The 25,681-nt window shown below is 49.3% G+C and overlaps 1 protein-coding gene across 4 annotated transcripts in view; it reads left to right on the forward strand.

Moving 5' to 3' along the window:
- Window positions 1-8,730: 8,730 nt before the first annotated feature.
- ACSS2 (acyl-CoA synthetase short chain family member 2) overlaps window positions 8,731-25,681 on the forward strand; it is a 34,039-nt gene continuing 17,088 nt past the window's right edge. The window contains exons 1-2 of one of the 4 annotated variants that reach the window (XM_071759691.1): window positions 8,731-9,082; window positions 9,338-9,533. In XM_071759691.1, coding sequence (XP_071615792.1) covers window positions 8,959-9,082; window positions 9,338-9,533 — 320 coding nt within the window. In that variant the 5' untranslated portion in view covers window positions 8,731-8,958. The remainder of the gene's footprint in view (window positions 9,083-9,337; window positions 9,534-25,681) is intronic. The other 3 variants (XM_071759692.1, XM_071759689.1, XM_071759690.1) reach the window with 3 other exon arrangements.

Consider the following 25,681-nt stretch of genomic DNA (forward strand, 5'->3'; position numbering starts at 1 on the left):
CAGCTCCAGGCTCTGGGAAGGGGGGAAACAAGATGGGGCCAGGGGCCAGTGTGGGGACACACTGGTCCAGACCCCATGGCTTGGATGAGACCCAGCCTGGACAGCCCATGTGCTGCATCATGAGACCTGGCTGCAGTGAATTCATGGCTGGCACTTCGCAGCCTGCATTGCTGCCACCTCAGACAGGACACCACTGCCACCAAAGCCTTTACATTGCTGCCACCTCACACCTCACATCACGGGCACCCTGTGCCCCGTTTGCTGGCACGGTGGGCTCTGCATTGCCAGCATCACAGACCCCACATATGTTTTTTCTCGTATCTTGGTGAGGAATAAGACAAAAACCACAGCCGTGAGAATGATCATGCCTTTTTGGAGGTCAGGAGTTGCTGTTCAGAGGGTGAGAGCTGCCCCTGGTACAGAGAGCACCCCCACTCCTGCCTCCACAGCCACTGCTCACCCCCACACACAAGGGCACAACTCAGATATTGCCAGTGTGTCCCAGTGTGTCTGCTACACCTGCAGCTGCTGCCTTTCCCTCACAGACATTGCTGCAGCTCAGAAAGTGAGCACTGCTGCTGCTGCTGCTGCAGACACCACAGCCTCTGCCCCTCAGCCCACACAGCTACTGAGGAACAAGGAAAGTGGCCAAGACTTTATCTCTATACTGACTCCTGGATGGTAGCAAATGCCTTACAGGGGTGGATAAAGCAGTGGAAGCAAAACAAGTGGTAATGTAGAGGTGAACCGGTCTGGGCTGCTGAACTGTGGAAAGACATTGCTGCTCAAATAGAGAAACTTGATGTAAAAGTGCATCATGGAGATGCCCACGTCCCTTCATAGTGAGCGAGAGGAACATTGAAACAACCAAGGCTGCTCAAGTGTCCAAACAGATCTGGACTGGGACCATAAAGGTGAACTGGTTTTAGCCAGATGAGGCCATGACCTTTCAGGTCATCAAGGTAGGGATGGAACAAATCGATGGGCTCGTGACCAAGGGGTGGATTTAATTTTGGACACTATTGTGCAGTTATCCACGATTGTGACATATGTGCTGCAATTAAGCAAGCTAAAAGGTTGAAACCTCTGTGGTATGAAGGGAGATGGTCAAAATATTGGTATGGGGAGGTCTGGGAAACAGACTGTATCACCCTGCCTCAAACCCAGCAGGGTAAGTGCTATGTGCTTAAAATGGTGGAAGCAAGTACAGAATGGCTGGAAACATATCCTGTGCCTCATGGCATAGCCCAGAAAACCATCCTGGGCCTAGAGAAACAAGTCTTGTGGAGACATGGTACACCAGGGGTTCCATCAGTTGAGCTGCTCCTGCTCAGTCAGATCTACTGAGAAGTAGATGGGGACAAAGTGCCTGTGGTGCATGAAAAGAATCTGCTAGGGAAAACAGTTTGGGCACAGGCAAACCCATTTGTGGGGTTGCTTTTGCTCAGGGGCCTGAACACACTTGGTGGGTGAGTCCTGCTGATCACTCCTTGGCTCTCTAGCTGCTGGATCAGCTCGGGAACGGGGATCACAGCATCTCTGTTGGTGTGACATTGTCATCAATGCACTATTGGCACCTGCTTGGTTTTAGTTTTCATCAACTCCACTACAAAGGATTTATCTGAAAGGCCAAGCAAAGCATGCAGCCATTCTGTATTCTCAGTCTTTATAGCTGCAATACCAAAGGACCACCTGTACCCTTTTGGGTCCTTGAAGTCACCTCCCTTGAGGTAATCTATGCCAAGGATGCACAGAGCTTCTGGACCAGTCACTGTCAGGTGTTTATGCCACTTCATTCCAGTGAGGCTCACATCAGCCTTCACAATACTCAGTTCTTTAGACCCCCCCATCACTCCAGAAATAGTGATGGATTCTGTCCCTTTCTGATTCGATGGCATCAGGGTGCACTGTGCACCAGTGTCCACCAAGGCTTTATACTTTTGTGGCTCTAATGTGCCAGGCCATCAAATCCACACAGTCCAATAAGTTTGGTTGTCCCTCTCCTCCACCTGGCTGGAGGCAGGGCACCTCTAAGCTTGAGCACATACAGCCCTGTCAGTATGTTCATTACTGGGGCTTGCATCCCCAGTACTCACACCCGATGTGCAGGGATCTGGAGTCACCAGCACATTTGGATTGGGTAACTCCACACTGGAGACCTGAGCAGCCTTCTTTTTAGAAGGATCTCCTTTTGCATTTGCCTTACTCAGCAACTTACATACTCGGTCCTGTAGGACAGCACTAGGTTTCTGATCCCACTTATTCATGTCCTCTCCACACTTACTCAGGAGTGTCCATAGGATTCCTCTTATTAAATTCTGTTTCTCTTGATTCAGTCTCACAGGAGGGAATTTCCTCTTAATGGCTGCAATGTGGCATCCTCCTCCTATTTGAGGAAAAAGGGGTAAATGCAGTTTCTCAGCTGCTCCCTTTACACTGAGACCCAGGCCTGTCAAAGAGCCATGACAGCATCTTCATCTTCTTGTGCTGTTTTAATCACATCACCCACAATTCTTTCCAGTTCTCCAGGAACCCATAACATTACTGATAGTGCATGGTTGAAAGGTGGTGGTGCAGCAGGCACAAACCTTTGCCTCATAGGCTTAGGGCATGGTGTGTGATAAGGATGTTCAGTGCTTTCATCTGTAATGATCAGATCTCATGCAGCAAATCCTTCCAGATACCTGAGAGCTTTTTCAGTGACTGTGTAGTTGGCCTCCACCCCAAAATCCTAGAGGTTGACCTTTAGTCTCTCCTGGACCTTTCTGCCAGAGGCTCCATGCAGGACTCCCTCACCCTTCAATAGTCTGATAAGGCCAGTGCAAAAGCCTAATGGAGAGTGGAGGCTGACAGTGGATTATTGTACCCTAAATGAGGTTACACCCCCACTAAATGCTGCTGTGCCAGACATGCTACAACTTCAGTATGACCTGGAGTCAAAGGCAGCCAGGTGATATGCTACTATGGATTTTTTGCTATTCCTATAGCACCAGAATGCAGGGCACAGTTTGCTTTCACCTGGAGAGGTGTCCAGTACACTTGGAATTGACTGCCCCAGAGGTGGAAACAGAGCCCTACCATCTGCCATGGATTGATCCATGATACCTTGGAAAAGGGTGGAGCTCCAGAACATCTATAGTACCTCAATAACATCATTGTGTGGGGTGACACAGCAAAAGAAGTCTTCAAGAAAGGTAAGAAGATAACAGAAATTCTTGTAAAGGGTGGTTTTGCTATTAAAAGAAGCAAGGTCAAGGGACCTGTGCAGGAGATACAGTTTCTGGGGATTAAGTGGCAAGATGGACATAGCCACATCCCAATGGATGTGATTAACAGAATAATAGATATGTCCCCACCAGCTACCAAAAAGGAAACTCAGTCCTTCTTAGGAACTGTTGGTTTCTGGAGGATGCACATTCCTTCTTACAATCAGATTGTGAAACCTTTCTACAGGGTTACCCAAAAGAAGAAAGACTTTAAATGGGGCTCAGAACAACAAGCTGCTTTTGAAAATATTAAACAGGAGGTTGTGCAGGCAATGGCCCTTGGACCAACTTGAGCAGGGCATTAATGAGACATTAAAAATGTGCTCTACACTGGAGCCGGGAGTGATGGTCCCTGATGCTGCAGACCCCACATCACTGTCACTGCAGACCCCACATCCCTGATGCTGCAGACCCCACCACACTGCCTCTGCAGACCCTGCCTGCATTGATGTCCCTGGGGTTCCTGCAGTGATGTCCCTGGGGACCCCACATTGGTGGCACTCTGGAGCATGGCAGAGCAGCCCTGCAGGGCTGGCAGCTCATCAGCAGAGGGCACGCCGCTACCGCCTGCCCGCCCGGGTCCTGCCTGTTCTTCCCAAGGCTCCAGCTCTCTCTGCTCCATAAAACCGGGACAAATGAAGGCGGCTCCGTTTCTGAGTGTATAAGGACACTCTGGAGCCTGGGGACAGCTATGAAGCCGCATGGGGAAGCCAGTTATGAAAGCTCAACCTCTTCTAACATGCTGCTGATGAAGGCACCTTCTCCCCTGAGCCTGCCTTCCCTTCCTCTGCAACCTGGTCCATCACCAAATAAATGTCTTGTGGGTCTGGGCCCCTCTTCCAGAATCGAAATATCGCCATCTGGCAGTGCCCGAGCAAACAAGTGATCCGCACTGAGAGGACTGTGCATCTTTATAAGGTTAATTGGCCACATCGAGGAGAGAGACACATTTTCTTCACTCAAAAAGCTCAGGCAACAGCACTAACACGTCTCCTGGGTTTGATTTATAACCCTGATTGCATTGCTGGCTCATCTACATGCAAAATGATTATGAATATATTGTCTGTACTCTGTGGAGCGCTAAATTATCAGGCTCTGATATTCACCAGCTACTCTTTGAAGTTTAAACCAGCCTGAAATTCTGAGGTGTTTCTCTCAGTGACAGAAGAGGCAGGAAGGAAACAGCTCGGGCTTGATCCTTGTGTTTAGCACAGCCTGGTGGCTTTCAAGACCCTGATACCCCGACAGCTGAGAGCAGGAGGCGGGAGGGAGGGAGGGCTGCTTGAGCTCCAGGGCATGTGCTGGAACCGAAAGCCTTTCTGGTACTGAGCAGTAACATTTACAAACAAAGGAGCTGATAACTCCCAGCAGGACTGAAAGCCTGTTATCACGGTGCTGATTAGAATTTCCTCTGCAGCCAACCGCAGAGGAGGAAAGTCATCAGCTGGGGAGATGTGTTCGATCTGGTGTTTAACCCTGCTATGTGCTGATTTATTCAGGACAAGTGAAGGGCTGCTCAGCCTGGCCATGTGCTGAAAATTAGCATAGAAAACCCCAGCAGGAAGATCCAGACATATCCTCCCACCTCCCACTCCATCTCCTCAGGCTCACCGTGCCCTTGCTGTTCCCAGGATGCTGTTCTGGGCGTACACATTGGTAAAGTGCACACAGTTCCATCACACGTGGGATAAAGGGATAGAAATCATAGAATTGTCAGAGTTGGAAGGGACTTTTAAGATCATCAAGTTCCAACCCATCTGCCATGGGCAGGGACACCTCCCACCAGCTCAGGTTGCTCAGAGCCCTGTCCAGCCTGGCCTTAAAAACTTCCAGGGATGAGGCTTCCACCACTTCCCTGGGCAACCTGTGCCAGTGTCTCACCACCCTCACGGTGAAGAATTTCTTCCTAACTTCCAGTCAGAATCTCCCCTCCTCTAGTTTGAATTCAGTGGCATAGTCCAAGAGCTTATGGTGCTGCATGGTGCCTTCCCTTCTGTCCCTGTGAGGCACATTTGAGCCTGCAGAGCCAGCCATGCCAGCCTCAAGCTCTCTGTTGGCAGCCACAGTGCTCACTTGGGGTGTCACCTCCCACACCAGGGCCAGCATGAGTACCTGCTGGGGACATGAGCACCACAGGTCAGTTTCAGTGTTGCTAACCTTGAGCACATCCCTTTGCCAGCAGTGGCCAGGCCACCAGTTGACCCTTGCTGACCCTTGCTACCTCCTGCTAACCCTGCTGAGCAGAATGCCTGAGACACACAGAGCACTTCTGATTTTCCAGCATCTCTAAGACTGAGGCCTTGCACGTCAGGGAAGGTGCAGTGAGGGTCTCATGGTGGCTGCTGAGCCACTGTGGGTGCTGCATGGAAACACTGTGGCTGTTTCCAGAGTACTTCTAGAGGATGGCAAGCAGGGCACTACCTATGTACCTTGGCCACTACCTTTTTGTTTGGCTCTCTGAGTTTCTACAAGAGACCTTAACACACAATAATGTGTGTCCTTCATGTATTTCCATTCCTTTAACAGAAAGAGGAAATCAAGGACTCAAAATGCAGCTGATTTTCCAGGGCTGCCTGGGGCACCAGGAGGAGAGCTGGGAGCCAAGTTCAGAGCAAACCCTGCACTATCCAGCACCCCACCCTCAGCAGCTCCCAGAGCAGGAGCCCACCTGGATGCAAGCTGCCCTAGGGTGGAGGGAGCTGGAGCAGCAAAGCTTGGTCATACAGCAGGAGCCCTTTTCCTAGAGCCTATAGAATCCCTGAAGGAAGGCTTGGCTATATCCATTGAAACAAAAGTTTGAGAAGGGCTGTGTTTGTGCCATGGGGGTGTCTGACTGATGGTCAGTTTGCAGACTCTTGGAGGGTTATCAGGCTCCTGCAAGAGGCGAGTAAAGCACATCCAGGAGGCTGTTCTGTTTTCCTCTTTTTTCAGGTGCATTGCAAGAGATGATTCGACTGCTCCTCACCAGGAAGCTGTGGACAGCTGAAGCACAAGAAGAAAATCCCCTGCAGCAACTCATAGTAGGAGTGCTGGACAGAGGACAGCTGCTGTGCTGGTAGGACATGGTGCTGCCCTGTCCTCATGGCTCGGTATGTCCTGTTCACAGCAGGCACCAGTTGCTGGAGAGAAATCACGCTGTCACTGACCCTGGTGGAGAATTTCAGCTGGACAAATCACTGAAAGCAAATGGCCAATGAAAAGGAAACCAGAGGGTGCCTCCCAGATCTTCAGACCATCCTTTTGTTGGCTCTGGGGCACCCATCCCATGACAGAGAGAGCGAGGAAGCACTTTCCCAAGTGGGGTGAACTACTGCCTGGCATGTGAGGAGACAGAAGGTTTGCTAGGAAGCTGCCAAATGCTGCCTGTAAATGCAAAAGCTTTCAGGCAGGGGATGCTAAAACTAAGAGCTGGAAACTTGTAACAGAAAATATTTGGTGTGACTTTGAATTGGAAGGATTTTAGAAACCTTGGGTTTGCCTCCCTCAATGGAGAGGATGAGTGTGCATTCCAGTTGGGGTTATTAATCCGTGTGCCACGTGTACCCCCAAGAATCACAGGGCTGTGCCTGGACCACGACTCCAAGTGGAGTGCTGAAGGACTGCAACTCCTGTAGCTCCTGGGGAGCTTCAAATCTACCCATGCCAGAGAGCCCAAGCTGTAGGGCCAAACTTACTTTTCCTTCAAAAACATCTTTTTGTAACAGGGAAACTGAAGGAGGGAAACATCTCACAGGGTTGAGCCATATCCATACAGCATCTGCCCACAGAGTGAGCCTGGGCTCAGACCCTGGTGGTCCCAGGCTGAAACTCCAACAGGGAAATGTACTGCAATCCGTTATCTGAAGAATACTTGTGCCAAGTTCAAGGTTATGGACTTTAATCTTTTCAGTGGTTCTTGGCCCCAGACCAAACCGCCACAAAAATTGCTTATGGCTCCAGAGCAAGTGGCTCCCTGGGCACAGCAGAGCTTTGCTCCAACAGGTGGTATTCCCAAGTACAGGAGAGCTGCTCAAGGTTTCAGCAGCCAGCCAAGGTAATGCCATTGGAGCAGCCCATCCCAACACAGCACATGTTAAGGATTGAGCTCAGAATGGGTACAACTCCTGCCTCTGAGACCAGAGACTCAGGCATCACGTTGGACCCTTGGCAGACACCCAGGTCCAGCTCCTGCTCCAGCAGGGCTGGTTGCTTGGGGGTTTGTCTGGTTGAGTTTTAGCTGCCTCCAAAGACTCAGACCTACTGTCACTCCTGGCCCCTGGTCCAGCATTTTGCCTTCTTGGTGAAAAAAAAAACCAACAAAACCTGTTTAATTTTTCACTAATTACACAAAACCTGTAAAATCTTTTGCACAGGGAAAGGTGCTGGATGAACTGACGTGGGTCACTGTACCCCCAAGCCAGTCTGCAGTGGGGAACTAAGGTGTCATGAATCATAGAATCCTAGAATTGGCTGGGTTGGAAGGGACCTCAGAGATCACCAAGTCCAACCCTTGATCACTCCCCCCGTGGCTCCCAGCCCATGGCACTGAGTGCCACATCCAGGCTCTTTTTGAATCCACCCCTTCCCTGGGCAGCCCATTCCAATGTCTGATCACCCTCTCCATAAAGAAATTCTTTCTAATGTCCAACCTAATCCTCCCCTGGCACAACTTGAGACCTCTTGTGCCCTCTTGTCTTGCTGAGAGTTGCCTGGGAAAAGAGCCCAACCCCCCCCTGGCTCCAACCTCCTTTCAGGGAGTTGTAGAGAGTGATGAGGTCTCCCCTGAGCCTCCTCTTCTCCAGCCTCAACACCCCCAGCTCCCTCAGCCTCACCTCATAGGATCTGTGCTGGATCCCTTCACCAGCCCAGTTGCCTCCTTTGGACCTGCTCCAGGACCTCGATATCCTTCCTGAACTGAGGGGCCCAGAGGTGGTTTTCTGCAGATGTCCAAGCACTGAGTGTGGCCATGGCCTCTGTCCTTGTTTTGGGGCTGGTGAAGGAGTCCCTCGTTGACGGCACCTTGGGCTTTTCCCCTGTGCCTGGCCCAGTGGCAGGGATTGGCCCTAAGGGGACACAGCTCATGGTGGACACCCCTGACAAGGGAGATGTGGCTGATGGGGCAGCGCTGCTAACGGGGGAACCACTTGCGGTGTGGAGCAACGTGGCAGATGATGAGGGACGCGGGGGAGATGATGAGGACAGGGGGAGAGCACTGATAGGAAACATGGCTGAGAGACAGCAGTGACAGAGGGGACGGGGCTGGCACAGGGGCAGACACCACTCATGGGTGTGACAGAAGGCGGACAGATGAACCACACTGACAAAGGAGACGTGGCTGACAGAACACCTCTGAGAGGGGGACACCACTGACATGTCTGACAGAAGAACAGGAGTGGAGCGGGGAGGGGCACACGGCGGACAGGAGCGGACATGCGGGTGGGAGCAAACATGGCTGCCGGGGCGGTGGCGGCTGCCGGGGCGACATGGCCGACGGGACGGCACCGCGGGCCCAACACCGCCTGCCTCCGCCTGACCGGGCTCCGCAGGCCCCGGGGCGGTGGGCGGGCCGGGCGCGTCGCTCCGGGGCGGTGCTGAGCGGACCTCTCCGCCCTCTCCTCCCGCCTCTCCGCCGTGCCCGCCCCCGGCTCCGTGCCGCTCCGAAGCGGGCTCTGCGTCCGTCCGCCCGCTCGCCCAGAGCTGCCGGTCCCCCGCCATGGTGCTGCCCGAGGAGCAGGCCGGGCTGTACCGCCCGCGGCCCGAGCTGCTGCCCGCGGCTCACGTCCCCTCGCTGCCCCACTACCAGCGCCTCTACCAGCGCTCCGTGGAGGAGCCGCACGGTGAGCGCCGGGAGCCCTCTGCCCGCCCGCTCCCCCCCGGGGAAGGCCCGCGGCGAGGTGGGGCGGGGAGGCGGGCGAGGCGAGGGAGCTGTGCCCGCACGGAGCTGCCGATTCCTGCGGGGCTGCCCGCGGGGGGCTTGGAGAGAGCCCTGTGGGGTGCGGGAGGAGCGGGGCTGCCCCTCGTGTCCCCAGAAGCCTTTCCTTCCTGCTCGGGGTCTGTTTCTGGGTCACGATCTCTGGCCGTTGCCTTTGCAGAATTTTGGGGTGACATCGCTAAAGAGTTTTACTGGAAGAGTCAGCACACGGGACCCTTTCTGAAGTACAACTTCGATGTGACGAAGGGGAAGATCTTCATTGAGTGGATGAAAGGGGCGACCACCAACATCTGCTACAACCTGCTGGACAGAAATGTCAATGAGAAGAAACTCGGGGACAAAGTTGCTTTTTACTGGTAAATTTCTGGTTTTGTTATTGTATCAACCGTGTAAATATCATGAGAGAGCGCGTAAATGCTGTTGATTTCTGGTGAGGTCACTTAACACATGGTAAAACCAGAGAAGCTTTAACCTTTACATAGGTAGAGCAGGTGCTTGCTGTCCTTTTGTTTGAGAAGAGCTGAACCGTGGATCTTCTCTGCCCGAGGTTACCCAGCACAGCTGTGAGGAGCTTTTGTCTTCCAGCTCTGCCTTTGCAGGTGTACCTACCAAAAGCTAAGAGCAGTCAGAGGGTGTTGAGGCAGGAGCTGCAATTCCCATGGGAAGCAGGTAGATGTAGGTGAAGACACAGGATGAGGAATGGTTAACTACCAACAGCAAAAAGCAAATTAACTGCAGATCTCCTGTTTTCATGATTCGTGGGTCTGGCAAGTTTCCACGCTGGTGACAGAAAAGATTCTTCTAAAACCTGAACTTATGTATTGATTCCTTGCACTTCAGCATGGATGATGCTGTAGTACTCTCAAAAACTTCTCTGTGCTCAATCTCAAAAACCTCTGGAAAGCCAACTTTCAGCCCTATCTAAAGTATATTTGTATTACTATTACCAGAGCAGATACTAATCTTAAAAGCCATGTAAAACTTGAAATTTTCATATTGATGCAAAACAGTTTTCACCAGAGATGTCTGGGATCCAAAGCTCCTCTGCAGCACTACATCAGCTGGCACCACAGCTGTGTCCCCAGGCTGAGACCAGGCCTTGCCCACTCGTGTGTTTTGATGTTTCTCTTGAATTAACATGGGTTTATGTTTCGTGAGTATGACCCCAGAGTAAAGTTAAATGTAGTTCTTGTTGGGATACAGTAACTTGGGTTACAGGGAGTCAGCACCTTCTCCAGCTGAGCATCTGGAGAAGTCTCACCATCAGTGCAATAAAAACAACAGTTTCTCTAACCATGAACAACTGTGCTGTTCCCAAGTGGTTTTGTGCAGCTGAACAGTTCCCCCCCTGTGTGGCTGAGTGGGGGCTACCCTGCTAACAGAGAGGAACACGTTTCCCCCGTGGAGTTCTGGCTGCAACTGTAACATTGGGCTCATGCTGGAATTTCTGCCCATACATCTGCCACCTCAGATTACAGTTACTGCAGAGCAAATAATGACATTGATAAGATGCAGGTGAAATGATGGGAAGTATTTACTTCCCTGCTAGTTAAGCACATTCTGTAACTCATTCAGATGTAAAATGACTGCAGCTTCTGAATGAAAACTCCTTTGTAAACTGATTCAGGTAAAGGTGAGCCAGCAAACAAAGCTGGCCTGGGATTTATGGAGGGAGTGGGTGTGTATAAATCTTTGGGTGACAGGCAGCAGCCTACAACTTAAATTTGGTCTTGATGAAGAGTTTTCCTGTTATTCTAGAAGCTTTTGTGGGGGTGTTTGTGATGGTGAACAAAACTTGCAGTGGATATTTAAAGGATGGGTGTCTGTCAGTTGTGGTGTTCAGTGCTGAAAAACAAGGTGTCTCTTTCTCCTAAACAGACAGTTTTTCCTGACTGTTTTGAGATAAACTCTCCTAGCAGGGGTCTGTCACAGGTGACCTGGCACTGGGATGTCTGGAGCTGTCAGTTGGAGATGCTGATGGGAGATGTGCTGAAGGTGATGTGTGTGGGGCTGACCTGCCAGCCTGGGGCACTGTGGTCCTGAGGAAGCAGAGCTAAGGGCTGTGACTTGTAAAATCACTCTTCTAGGAGCACACTCTCTGTACACACTCATCTCTTCAGTAACAAAATGTTAATTGCTGTGGTCTTGTCTTTTCACATTTTGCACTTATCACTCTGAATAAGCCACCTTTCCTACAACTCATGAGACTTGTCACGCTGTGTGAAAGGTTAAAAAAGAAATGAGCCTCTGAAAGCCAAAGAGGATTCCTGGGAGAAACTGGGATGCTGTAAATGCCTTGGCCAGTTACTTGCTTGGAAAAACATCTATAGTTTGCTAAGATGGCAAAAGGTGCTTAGATTGTACCAAAGTACCAGTGACCAGGTGGCTCTGAGAACTTTGAAAAGTTACAAGATGATGATCGCTGCTTTCAGAGATGAGAATTTGAGGAGGGAGGGAAGAAATGATTGATATTTTTACTGTGTCCATGAGAAGAAGAGGTGGGTCCTGACCAAACTCAGAGCTGCTGTGCACTGCTGGCTGTGGCTGCCTCCAGTTCTGCATGGACTGGAAGGAACTGAAGCGTTCCATATGCATCTGTTACAGCCAAGCTGCTCTGAGGGTTCCTTCATCACTTCTGGTCCAGGGCTTCCTAAATCTGCTCTGCTCAGAGGGTGAGCACATGGGATTGCTCTTTAGCACAACGAGTAGGACATAGGATTACTTCATGCTGCAAAATTTGTACATAGATGTCATTGACCATTGCAGTATCATTTTTTTGGTGCTTTTAGAACCATGTAGTTCAAAAGGACTGTCCCAAGTTGGTAGGAAATTCTTGAATTTTCCTTGTTGCCTGTTTCACTGTGGTGTTTCTTGCTGCTTGTGAAAGTTACAAGTATTTCTATCCTTGTTGCTTTTGATTCCTCTTTCTCTGTTTGGTATTGCTGATGTGGTCTAAAAAGGAACAGAAGCTCCAGGAAATGTTTCTGATAAAGTGCTGCTCTCAGAAATGAAATCTCTTTCATAATCACGTGGCAAGGCTGAAGTCAATGACACTGTGGTTACTGTGCAGGTAGATACCTACTCTGCCTTTTGCAGGTCTGGAAGGTGAAATGCACTGGCCAAGCTACCTGTGACCCTGAGGACACTTCTAGGGGACTTGAAGCAGTGCTAAGGACTTCATCTGTGGTGGGTTGTGTTAATTAGAGCAGGAGCACAATATGCTTAACACTGGCAGACCCTTATTTCTGTGCTCAAGTGTCTGTTACTAATCTCATATCAGCATCAGGCTGGGAACTTTGTGGAGGTAAAAATATAACCAAGGGGGAACACAAAAAGAAAAATACTTATTACAAAGCTCTCTTTAATTAGACTCCAGGGTGTGATGGGTCTTGGATGAAACCTCTATGTAACCTGTGCATAGCTAAAGCACAAAGTTCTTGCCTTTCTTTCTCAGATCTATCCAGCCCAGTTGCAGTCCTGGTGGGAGCAGGGGCAGGAGCTCAGGGCACTGTTTTTAGCCTCCCTATACCCTAGGAGCATGGGCTTAGCAGGGTGCTGCTGGCTTCTGCCATCCTTGGAAGACCATTATCAATTTTCTGCTTTCTTATGCTTATAAATGAAATAAAACATCTAGGAAGGAGAAGCGAAGATAGTAAAGGTTGACAGAGCTTACTAAAGCTTTGTTTAAACACATTAATAACTGCTTATCATTCCCATTCTGGGCCTAGAACAAACACGCTGTGCAAAGATTAAATGGAAAAGGTGGTGGTTTTATTTAAAAAAAAAAAAGTAATAAAGGGTTTAGGAGCATGTAGTTGTGGGATTTCTTCCAATAAATCTTTCTACAAGGAAAAAAAAAACAACTATAGAGCATGTTTAAAAATTAAAGGAAAAAAAAAAAGAAGAAACAAACAAAGCCAAAAGCTGAGCACTATTCAGGAGCATTTCTGGAGGTTTGGGTTTTGTTTTTTTTTTAGGAAACTGGAACTACTTTTTGAACAGCAGCCTTCCAGAGTGGATAGATTGTCAAACACTGGTTTGGTCTAAATGTGTTACTGGGACCAGTTGGGAAAAGACCACACCTTCTGGTTCCTGAGGCCCCTGAGAGCTGCTGGTACACCTTGGTCTGGTGGCTGTCCCTCACCACGGAGTGCTTCGTTCTGGGATGTGCCATTCCAGAGTTGAGAATGAAGCTGGGTGAAGCTGTGTTGTATTTCTGCTGCAAACGTTTGGAGCAGAAATAATCTGCAGAATATTTGCAGAAATAATCTTACCTTAAGATACTGAGAACCAAGTGCTTGCTCTCCATAACCCAGAGCAGCACTGTGTTTTGTTTTTCCCTGTAGATTCCTTTGCAGTGTCAGTCTTCTGTTGCTGTCATATGCAGAGATCCTGTGACAGAGGATGCTGGCTGTTAGAATCAAGACTTTCAGAAGTGTTTATTTGCAGGCAGCTTCTGCTCAATGTGCTCAGCTCTGCTGCTCCCACTGCCTTCAGGACTTTGAAGTTGCCCTGTGCTAAAGTGAGTCTTAATTTCTTTGGTAACTTCCTGAATCACTTGTCATAATTCCAGTGATGCAGCCTCTTTCAACACTGCCTTGGTAGTGAAAGCACATCCCTGAATAACACAGTTTGTTTAAAGAATAAAAGTTCACCACTGGGAAGGTGATGTTTACTGATGGACATCTGCAGGCACTCGTTTGCAGGCTGCTGAGAGCAGTCAGAGCTCTACCAAACAGCCATCCCCAGTGCTGCTGTTCCCCCATTCCTGCTGTGGAGGGATTTCTCCATAGGGGAATCCAAGTGAGCTCTAGAGCAGAGAGAAGCATGATGGAAAAATGAGCACGTGTTTGGTGTGTGCTCGCAGCACTGCCAGGCTCAGCACAGCTCCTTTCCTTGCTGGGGATTCTGCATGGGAAAGGGGGTGGCCACACTTAGCCCTGAAAAGAAGTTTTCTGAGGTGCCTCCTCTGTATCATCCCCACATTTTGTGTGCTGAGAATGGAGTGATAGGTTGGTGTCTAGGTAGATATCATTTTAGAAGCATTGCTGGACACTACAGTGCCTTGGTTCTGGAAATCAGGCAGATCAGGTGCACTTAAGTAGGTAATAAAATACACTGAATGTACTTGCATTTTATTAAGCTATAAATCTTGTACTCTCCTTCAAGGGCAATGGTAAGTGTAGCTTTCCATCACAGAAAGCAGAACTGTCTTCTGGTGGATTTTGTGAAATCTTCCAGCCTGGGAGTGGATTTACAAAACTGGCTGCATCTGCCTGGGTGTTTTACAGCAGTGTTTCTCATCCCTCCAGAGGTGAACATCTCTGCTTTGTGAGGCCCTCTCTGAGTCTTGAGTTGCATGGGTACTGAGAGAGTGGGGATGGGGGGAGTATCCATAGAGACCTGGTATTAAGAAAAAGGAGTAAAGGGAGTAGCTGTTGTATCTTGGACACATCCAGATCATGTACTTTCCTGATATATATATTTTTTTTTTTTTTTTAAATTCTTCCTCTCCTAGCTCTGGGACAGTCACCAACCCATCCAAATAACTGCTGTGTTCAGATGTTCATGTACAAGGGCAAAGTGGGACAAGAGGGACTCATGGCTTGTTCTTAGATGTAGCAGCCTGGCTTTACACCATTGGTGGACGGTGTCTGGATCTTCAGCTGAGGGTTGTTTGGAGCAAGACTGTGCTGGACTCAAAAATAACTGGATTCACATGAGCACTCAGATTATCCTTCTGTGGGTTTGGCTGCAGATGAGATTTGAAGATGATGCTGCCACAGGGCAGCTTGGTGGTACCTCCTTAGTGGTTTGGACATTCTTCCTTTTGCCTGAGGGGCTGGAAAACACAGGGATCATAGTCTGAAACTTGTTTCCAAAGGCTATATGTGTGTATGCTGAGACCTAGAATCTGCCAGTTTTCTCCTGTCTCACTAAGGTTCCTCTGTCCCAAATGTTTCTCTTAGTGTCTTGCATTTGTGTGCTGCATCCCATGTCCTCTTAATTGCTAGGGAAATCTCTGAGGTAGTTCCCAGGTGAGCAGTTGTGCCAGAAGGATGAATTACATGTGTGAGAGCAGCAAAATCCCTTTTCCAGGCAGGTCCTGTCCTGTGAGCTTCCAGCACTTGGGGTGCTCTCCCGGCTCCAATGAGTCAGGGTGTTGAGCATCACATTACTGGAACAGCTGGCAGGCACCCAGTCACTTGAAACTGGTTTTCCTTTCCAAGGGGTGACTTAGAAGCAGAGCATGGCTCTTCCCTGCCAGGTACACCTTGGTTTGATGTTTCAGAGACCTCAAGCCTTGTCCTTGCTCTGCAGAGCCTTTTCCATCATGGGATGCAGGGCAGGAGCAAGGAGCCAGCAAATGCTCTCAGCTTTCTGCTTTTCTGCTCCCCAGTGCAGAGAAGGAAGGGGAGTTTTGCCTCCATGGAAGTTGTTCAGTGTCACTGAAGATTTTCACTGTAGCTTCTAATGAGCTGAAATAACCTGTAATAATGTTCCTGTTGGCAGAATGGGACTTTTCTTCTCTCTTAAGTCTGTAAAGAGAGAAAATGCTTGGGCAGCACTTGTGTAGCTAAAGAAAGGGACTGTGTGAGCTCTCCTGGTTGGGAACACACTGGCAGCAGCCTTGAATCAGGGGAGCACCTTTCATTTGGTTTGTGTTGGAGCTCTTTGCTCCCAGCCTTTTGCTCTGAAACCCTTGGTAGCTGCTACTGGCAGGGATACAGCATCCAGCTATATAAATACAAGGGGATATCCAGGAAGTGTTTGAGCAGATAAACAAGTTGGATGCCAATAAGTAGCCAGGATTAAATGGCATGTTCCCCAGAGGACTGCAGGAACTTGCATGTGAAATTGCAGAGCTGCTGGCCAGGGAATGCTGTGTTATTGTGCTGCTGTGCCAAGGACTGGGAGGTTGCCAGCCCCACTCCATCTAGAGAAGGCAATGGAGGGGTCCTGGGAACCCAAAACTCCAACTTGCATCCCTGGTGGTACAGGAGATTCGGGTCACTGTGAGCATGGACCAGTGCAGTTGGCTTGGAAAGGTGATGGAGCTGCTGTGAAGGGAGGTCCTGCTGGTAACCTCCTGAAGTCCAAGGTGGGTGGCACTGAGCACGTGGATGCAGCTGTTTTCAGACCACCATTGTGAGGCTTCCCACAAAGGGTTATTAAAGAAACTAATTTAACTTTCAACGGAAGAAAGCTCTTTTTGTAGAGATGGTTTAGCCTTGTCCTTTCTTCCTCACGTTCAGTGGTCACTTTTCAGGACCAGCAGTAGGTTACCCCAAGGATCAGTGCTGAAACTGTGCCTCTGAGGGTGCCAGGCTCATGTGTGCTCCATCATCAGCATCTCCTCCTCCTGGAAACAAAACATCAGCCCCTGGTTCTGACCCAGCATGGTATTTTTAGTCTATGAGGCTCTTGGCTGAGCTGCTGGGAATGTTCCAGTGCTGAAGTGCAGTGCTGCTGTGTAAATGAGACCTGTGGCTTCCCTGGTGTTCTTATTTGGCTTTTTTCTCTCTGGCTATTCATTCCTCTGACAAAAGGGTCAGGTTCTGTTGATCCATCACAAGGGGTTTAATGATATTCATTAACTGCTTCTTGCACCCCTATCTTAAATTGTTGACTTACAGCCTGTCCAGAGCCCCCTTTGTGCATGGTCCTGGGTGTGTGATTGCACAGTTCCTGCCTGGGGGAGGGATGAGGGGGTGCATCCACAGGCAATAGCTCATGTCTGTGAAACCTGGAACTCTGGCAGGTGTTACAGGCACCCTGGTGTGTTCAAGAACAGTTTGATTACTGCTGGGAGAGGGCACCACAGTTGTGCAGTGGTGGTGTATCAGGAATATTGGCAGGAGAGTTGAAACTTGGGAGTTCATGGACAGTGAGGGTAGTGAACTCCAGTGCAGATTCAGGGCATGGATGATCAGAGCCTTCAGCTTGCTCATTGGACTAGAAAACCTGATTATTTTATTTTAGCTGTGTGAATGGCTGGTGTGTTCTCCCCTGGCACCCTGGTGTGAATGGAGCAGAAGTGGACAAGGACTCAGGCTCCATGTGGATGCAGCTTCCTCCAAGAAGTGCCATTTACAGAGGACAAAAGTCATCAGGCTTTAATGAAAGAGGTGTGAGTTAGGTGCTTGTTCCAAGCATGGCAATTTTCTCATGGGTAGTTGCATTCAGAAAGCTGGTGAGCTTTCTGTGCCCAGAGCTTAATATTGATGGTTAATATTTTTAATGTAAAGGGTTAACAGAACCCCTTGGGTCCCACCAGCTCCCTGAGCCTCCTCTGCCCAGCCCTGCTGCAGGGGTTGCTCACAGTTGGAGCAGGGTTTCTGTTCTCTCTTTGCATTTCTCTACATCCCTTGTAAATGTTGACATGTGGTGTGACATGAACTCATGAGCCCTTGCACTTTCCTGTAAATTCAAAGCCCATCTTTCAGTAGGTGCCATCTCTTCTTTAGGGGAATCCCTCAAGGCAATTTGGTGGCCTTCCTGGTTACTTTTTTGTCCCTGCCTTCCTGACAGTGAAGCATGTTCTGCATTTCTGTTGCCTGTGACCATCTTCTGAGAGACATTGCTTCCACAGACCAAGGTGACAGTCCAGTGTGTGACACCTGGCCAGCACCTGCAGAGCTTTCTGAGGCAGGAATTTGGAATGTCCTCCAAGAAGCTGATTAAAAGTTCCATTTCCTGTCATGGCCTCTATGGATACTGTTTGAGCTTCCATTGAAACCAGCTTGCTTGGCTTCCAGTGTTTCTACAAATGTGGCAGGATGCTCCATCCAGAGATGCAGTCTTTCCCCAAATCAGGCATTTCCCAGCTGCAGGAAGCTCCTTGTCTATTTTACTTACAGACACTTTGTCCAGGGTATGTTTCCTGGCCCAACTGCAAATTGTTCAAAGAAGGAATCAGCTGTCTTGTGCTGGAAGTAAGCTCTCCCTCCTCTGGGGCTGCTAAAGTAGTCTGTGCTCCACTGGAAATATTTAGATGGTAAACATCTAAAATGTTTAAAAAATGTTTCATATTAGATTCTTGCACTTTTCCTGCATCATTCTGTGGATTTGGCTCACCAAGTTACAAGTGCTGTCTGAGGTCAGCCAAACTCAGTGACCTACTGTGTCAGCCTTGCCCTGAGCTCTGTTGCCAAAAGAAAAGGAAAAAAAAAAAAAAAAAAAAAGAGAGTGAAAGAAAAAAAAAAAAACAAACCAAAACCAACAAAAAGCTTAAACAAATTTTTGTTTAAAAATCGTAAGCTTTCCTCTAAATAAAGTAGATTAAAAGTTATAATTTTTCTTCACTGGCTGTTCTTCTGTCCTGAAAAATACTTAAGAAAGAAAGCACATAATGGAAGTTAATGCATATCCTCTTCACCTGATGGCTACACAATACCAAGTGAGTAGGAAAAATTGTGGAGCCACAGAGGAGCAGAATTCCCCTGGCTGGGGAGCAGGTACCTGCCAGCACCATCACCAGGGTCTTGTGCTCTGTAGTGCTTGTAAACTGCCTTGTTTGCTCAAAAGTGGCAAAAGAGTGGATTTCCCTTGAGGAGGGGCTTGATGGCTGCTGTCAGTCCTGCCATGTGCCCCTGGAGCTCTGTGCCTCTCTGTACAAACCCATCAATTCCATGTGTCTGGGTTGCTCATGTTGGTGCAGTGGTGGGAGGCAGGAGGTGTTGGTCCCTTTAGAGATGTCTGAGCATCCCACAGGCTAAGGGGCTTGAGGCAAGTTTAAGTGTGTAGCCTGGCAGCTGAGTGGGAAAACCAGAGGGAATTCTGGAGGGTCAGTAGCTAAATGAGTGATTTTGGAACAGTGTCCACCTCTAGCTGGGCTCTGAGCTGAAGGCATCACTCAGGGTGTGATGAAGTGAACAGTGGTTGAGCTGCACAAGATAATTATTTTTTTTAGGTGCCTCTGGTGTTTGTTCTAGTTCTGAAAGGCTGCAAATAGAGTAGCTGAGAATGTATTTAATAAGAAGCAAGGACAGAGAGACTGATGTGTTCTTTCCTATGGGACACCAGCAGCCAGTCAGGATGTTGGGTGTTGTCATTGTAGGCTGTATTTCCATGTGGCTATTTTTAAAGGTGATTAAAAGTCTGATCCCCTTTAGAAAAATGCTCCATTTTAGCTATAGTGTAAAATGCAGGCACAGTAGGGTCTGTGGTTGAGCCAAGGGGGCTGGAAAGGATGGGTGTTGGGGATTGGACACAGCACATTGTGCTCTGCAGGCACAGAGCTCAGGTGCTGGTTCCAGCCTGGTTTGGGTTTCTTCCCAGCAACAGGAACCCATTGATCCTATCATGACCAACTTTTAGTTGAGATGGTTTGGCTCAGAGATGGATTTGACAGTGGAGCAGTGTTACCCTCTACCAGACTACGTGGGGGGCACAGGAGGGGAAAAATAATTTTTTAATGCAGATCTCTAAGGTAATTATATGATTTTAGAATGTGATCCTGTTCGATGGGTAAGATTTTTTTCTCTTCCTTAGGATTTCTGTTTTCTCAACAGTCTTTTCTCAAAGTGCTGCCAAATATTTCTGAAAATGCTAGGAAAGCTTTTTCACCAGCCCCTCCCAGGTTCTGCCCTTTCACTGACACATGAATGTGATCCTTGATCCTTGTCATGATGCAACAGTACTGGAGCATGAATTGCAGAAACCATCAGAGCTGAACCTCCTGGTAAACCTTTTACACAAGAAGCCTCTCAGCCTTCCCACAACTTTGTTGGGTGTTTGCTGCTCTTCATTACTGTGGTGGGAGATGGATGATGGCAAGCGTGGGTAGGGCTGGGCTTTCTGTCCTGTTATGAAATATACTTAGGAAGGTGTGTTTGCATGAAATTATTTTGCAATACCATTTCCATCACCCGCCCTCCACCTCCCTCCTGGAGTCAGTGGTGCAGACCCTGATGGAGACCCTCTTGCTTTGGGCAGTATCTCTGAGCTTTTCCATACTGAGCAATCCATGCAAACACAAGCATTTTTTTTCTAATTAAACGGTGTTTTTTCCTCATTAGCTTGCACAATTGGTCTCTCCAGACTTCACATATCAACTGAATGTGTTTTCCCAAGGATGCATTTTAAAGGCCTCTCTCTACCCAAGCATCGTTCCTCAAGTGTTGGGTGGAAAAAACAAAACTGGTGGCAGAGAGAACAATCATATTTTTTCAGTCTTGGAGGCTGTTGTTCCCAAACCACCAACCTGGCTCCAGACAGACCCTTCTTTAAGCCCCAGGTTTCCCAGTTCTCCTGAGAAAAGCCAGGATCAAACGTCACCAGGAGGCTCGTGAGCAGCTGGTGGCTGTGGTGGCCGAACACGCAGCCCCCCCGTGCCAGCACTGGTGTCAGGAGAGCCCAGGGCTCAGGCTGCCCATGTGGCCTGACCCTGAGCCTGCTCCCCAGGTGACAGGAGCTCGTCCCCTCCAAGCTCTGCTTGGCATTTCAGCTGCTCTAATTCTGGACACGGGGTGGGTTGGGAAGCCCTGAGCCTGCCTGGCTGCCCCCAGTGCCCTTGCACGTGAGGACGTGTCACCCTGCAGAGCTCTGGGGCAGAGCAGAGCTCCTTTCTTCTCTCTGGAGATGGGCTGCTGGTGGAACAGGAGCTGGAGAACTTGTCTCTCATGCAGCAGCTTGGTCCCATGCTTAGGAGGGGTTTTGGGCTCTGAGCATGTGTTAGTTTAGACAGCACTAGAGGTGTTTTAGGGTGGACATTCGCCCAGTCCCCATCTCTGCTCTACTGGAGGTTTTCCACATTGCAAATTCTCCCTGTGACACTGCATGATCTGAGAAAGGGTCCTTTCCCTCTCCCTCATCACCCTTTCAAACTGGGAGTCCCTGCTTCCTTAATGTGCTTTCCAAGAGCTAAAATGCAGAGCCTTCTCCCTGCATTAAACAAAGCTGCTGTGTGGGCTGCCAGGGCCTCTCCACCAGTCACAGACTGGAACCTGTAAGGCTTTGAGGTGATTTGCTTTGTTCTGAAAATTCACTTTCCACATGCCCCATGCCCCAGCTATGCTTGGTAACTTTGGGGTTATTTTTATTTGAGGGTGCTGTGGTCACAGGAGCTTAGAGGAGAAACTTAAATGAACTTCACCCCCTTTGGTCCTCAGTGGGAGTGCTTGGAGGAGTCAGACAGACTTTGGCTTTGTGCTGCAGTTTGCTGTGGTCTGTGATTTTTTTTTCTGCCTGTCTGTGGATCTGCAGATGGTCTGGCAGATCTTGAAAACCCTGCAGCACTTCACTTGCTCAACTTTTCATCATTTGCTCTTGTACACCAGCTTCTCAGTGGTGTTTATAACCCTTGCAAACCACAATTATCGTTGGCAATTACCTCGGAAACCTTAATTCCCACTGATGCAGCCCCTGCTTCCTGCTGCTCCCTGCAAGCACTGCAGCAGCACTGCACAAGGAAGGTGTATTCTTCCCCTGCTCATTATGCAAATAATTGTTACTTAGAAATCTGGTGCAAAAAAGAAACCAAACACTATTGCTGGTTTGTCTTAGGGGCAGCTTTGCTTGGTCCATCTGGGTGTTCTGGGAAGTGTGCATCCTCTTGGCCACTGTGCTGTAGTGGGTTGAGGAGTTGCCACCTTCCTGTTGGTTGTTATCCCAAAGCTGGGATGCGTGCTGTAAGGCTCAAGTGGTTGAAGCAGACCAGTGCTTTGAGAAGCCCAGTAGTCAGCTCTGATGCTTGGCAGAGCACAGGAACCTCCCAGCTTGCTTTGGTGTAAGCACCCACAGACACATCTAGACACAGCTTCCCTCTCCCCCACTGCTCCACATCCTGGATCTCTCCCACAGGCTCAACACTCAGGTCAGTGTGGCTCTCAAGTCATCTTTGCCTGCTCCTACAAACCTCTTTCCCAACTGCACAATTTATGTGCAGCACTAAATCTTTTTCTCAGCCAGTGTGGTCACTCGTCTGGGAAACCTTAACCATGATTTCACTACATGGGCACCAGGTCAAGTCAGGGCACAGCTCAGCATCTCCAAGGGCAGGCTCCCAGCTGAGCAGGCAGCCAGCCCATGATCCTCCTGGAAGCATGGTTTTGCCACAGAGGTGATAAATGTTCAGGTCTCCAACCTGGTGTTTTCTTCCTCCCCTGCCCAGGGTGAGTTCTCCACCTGGTAGTTTGTAGCTGAGATGCTGGTAGGGCCACCAGAGGTGTGTGCTGTGGGGCTTGAGTGCATCACAGAGCCTGTTAGCCTATTTTAACTGCTGGCAGAAGGGAACAGTTTGAGTGCTCTGCAGAGCTTGTGCTTCCTCTAACACAAGGACAGGGACCTATTTTGTGCAGACCTTGGCACCACTGTCCTGCACACCACTGTGGTGATGGTCCCTGGTGCCCTTGGGCTGTCTGGTCCTGACAATGAATGGCTGCAGGCAGCTAGAAAGTTATCATCTCTGCAGGAAGCCTGAGTTTTTCAACAAAGCACCAATTTCTAGGGGAAAGCCTGCCTCAGAAGGTCCCTGGTTGTGCTTCTTTATGTTCATTTTAAAGGACCCATATGTAGTCTATGGGTGGTTCAGCTGAGACTGTAAGGCCAAAAAATGCCTTTCTCCAGCTGAGGGTGCATGCAACATGCAGTATGTAAAATATGGGCTTCTCAAGTGCTGAAAACCCAGATACTATCTTGCTGTGACCCAGATGACACTAAAATTTTGGATTACTGGTTGCTAAATGCATGACTTGGTTTGAGGGGGATGAGAAAAACACCAGGCTCAGGCAGTGTTCCACCATCTAATGATGTATCTGGGAAGTTTGGAGAAAATTGGTTTTTCGTTTCAGAAGAAAGCTTGCTGATAGCTCAAAGATCACATGTTTAGCAACCATAGCAGTGCTGCTGCCAACTTATTTTCATCACCAGATCTTAAAAGTGGAGACACTTGGGGGATGTTGGAATCCTCAGGGCTTGGGCTGCAGGTGTGGAGGTCAGCGCTGCCGTAATGCTTTCAGAAATGTGAGGGGGGTTGGTATGTTTTTATTTCTCTTGCAATTCAGTTTGGACAAGCCAGTCAGTGTGAGAGGCTCAGGACTGACCACTCTTCCTTTTATCCCATGGGTGCCAAAGGGAAAATGCTGAACTTTGCTGCCAGGGATTTCCGGGCTCCCTTTTGACGCACAGAGGGCTGATAGCGTGCGAGTGGGCATTCCTTTAAATGCCCTGTCTAAAATACATCATCTGGCTTTTGTGCCAGAGAAGAGGGCAGAGCACTCTCTCTCTAAGTGTAGCTGTGGGCACTCCAAACTATTTTCAGATGTGGGGAGACTGAAAGCAATTGCTTGCTCTTGAGAGGCTCCTCGGGGCCTTTGCCGGAGATGAGGTGAAAGGAGGAGTCTCGTCCTGTAGAAATGTGGATGTGACTCATTTCCCATTAAACACAAAATCATCTTAAAATCTGAAGCCTGGAGTTTCCCCCGCTGGTGCTAGTGAAGAACTTTTGCAGTCATCTGAGTGAATGGAAAGGCCTTTGAAAGCCCTCTGAAAATCTCTGTGGAAGTTTTAACTTCTCTGTACCTTTGCTCTGCATTGCTCCCTTGGTGCCCCGTGCGTGCTGGCTTTGAGGACAAGCATTCCCTGGCCTCAGTTTGCCTCCTGAAGCTTTGTGAGGAGGAGGAAACAACTTACCTGATCTGCTCTTTTTGTGTACAGGGACAGCAGGGATATCCAAGAGATGCTGGAGCTCTGTGGCTCAGGGCAGGGCACATCCTGGTCCCTCACATGTGCTGTCTGCAGTTTGGTGTGACCTGATTCTTGTCTCCCCTCGGCTGCCAGGCAGGTGTAGGGTGCTCAGCCCATCCTGCCCCTCTGCCTCCATTTCCCCATCAGCCCATCTGGCAGCAGCAGCCACTGCCCCAGCCTGAAGCAAAGCAGCACCTGCAGAGTTCTGTTTGCAGAGGAGGTCATGGCCAGGCTCTGTTGTAGTCTGTTGGGGGGACACGTTAGAAATACAGGCAGTGAAGGCTCAAAGCAGGGAGCTGAGCCCTCCTGAGGTGTAGGGTTGTAGGGCTTGTGTCTGAGAGCTCCCAGGTTTTGCAGACAAAATGGAGCCATTCTCTCCCTGCTCAGGCAGGAGTCACACCACCAGTTTGGTGGCACTGGGAACCGAGGTGCTTCCTGCTGTGTCCTTGTCTGATTTGCCACCAGCCAAAACATCACCTCAGCTACAGCACCCAGCTGAGCCCCCAGAAGCACGTGTGGCCAGCACCTGCCTGCCCTACAGGGAAGGCCTTCCAGATGGGACAATCTGTGCTATCTTTCCTCCTAATGTGTTTCTCTCTTACTAAAGGTTGTAATTAGATCTGATGCTGCAGGAGAGCATGGGCAAAAGGGGGTCCCTCCTCCCTGCCCCTGTTCTGCAGGTTTACTCTGGGCTGGGGGCCAAGATCTTCAGGTGATGGAACAGCAGGCTGGGATGCTCCAGCTTGCATTGGGAAGCATTATAATTGTCTTTAAGAGCTATTTTTTGCAAGGCTCATTGCTGAGGGGTAGAGCTGCATACACAGTGATACTGCACGTGTAGACCCAAGGTTTTCCCAGCACTGGCCTTGGTGTTGCCAGACTTTTGTGGTGTAGTTGAACCAAGGGGAATGTCTGCATGGGGAGGAAAGGCATTCAGCCTGCAGCCAGACACAGCAGAAGCAGATGCTCCTTCTTTGGGACAGACCCTTGGGCCAGTTTCAGCTGCTGAGTCCAGCACTGGAATCAGCTCTTGGATCTTTGACCCTCAGGTAGTAAAATCAAAAAGGAAATTGGGATTTTCTGTTTTCCTTTTCCTAGCCCAGACCCCATCTAAAGGTTTCAGGTGTCATTCTGCTCAAAGTGATGCTCTTGGGTGTGATGGGGAAAGGAGAGGAAGCTGCTCAGATGCCAGGACTGAGCTGCCTGCCACAGGCACTGGTTCTCATTCCCATGGTTTTCTTTCTCTTGGCATTCTTGTTTCTCTCCTCTTTGAACTTACAAAGGGACAAACTTGCATAAAGGATCACACAGGGCCCAAGGGTCTGTCCCAAAGAAGGAGCATCTGCTTCTGCTGTGTATGGATGGACCAGCCAGGAGCATAGCCAGGTGTCCAGAGGGATAAGTCACATTTGTGAGAAGCAGATCCATGAGTAGCTTCTGAATGTGATGTTCCAAGTGTTGCCACCAGTTCTAAAAGCCCCTGTCCTACACAGGGCTTGTATCAGTGGGGCTCTCCTGGCTCTTACACTTCCCACCAGGACTGTGTCTGCTGCTGGAACGTGGTCATGTCAGAAATGAAGGTGATTCTTTACCCATTTCTGCATTGCAGCAGCCTTCCTTCTGTTTGTGTTGCTGGGGGAAGGCGCAGCAGTGATAAAGTTTTAGCTGGAATTCAGTGCATATTTTTGTGTGTTCTGGACTGCTAAAGAAGTGAGGTTTCTGTTTCTGAGTTAGTTGGAGCCTGGCTGTGGTTCTAAGGGAGGGCACAGCATGGAGCTGCTTTCTGGCTTCTTCCTGGCACCACTGTTATGTTTCA

The sequence above is a fragment of the Heliangelus exortis genome, chromosome 16, assembly GCF_036169615.1.
Source record: "Heliangelus exortis chromosome 16, bHelExo1.hap1, whole genome shotgun sequence".
NCBI lineage: Eukaryota > Metazoa > Chordata > Aves > Apodiformes > Trochilidae > Heliangelus > Heliangelus exortis.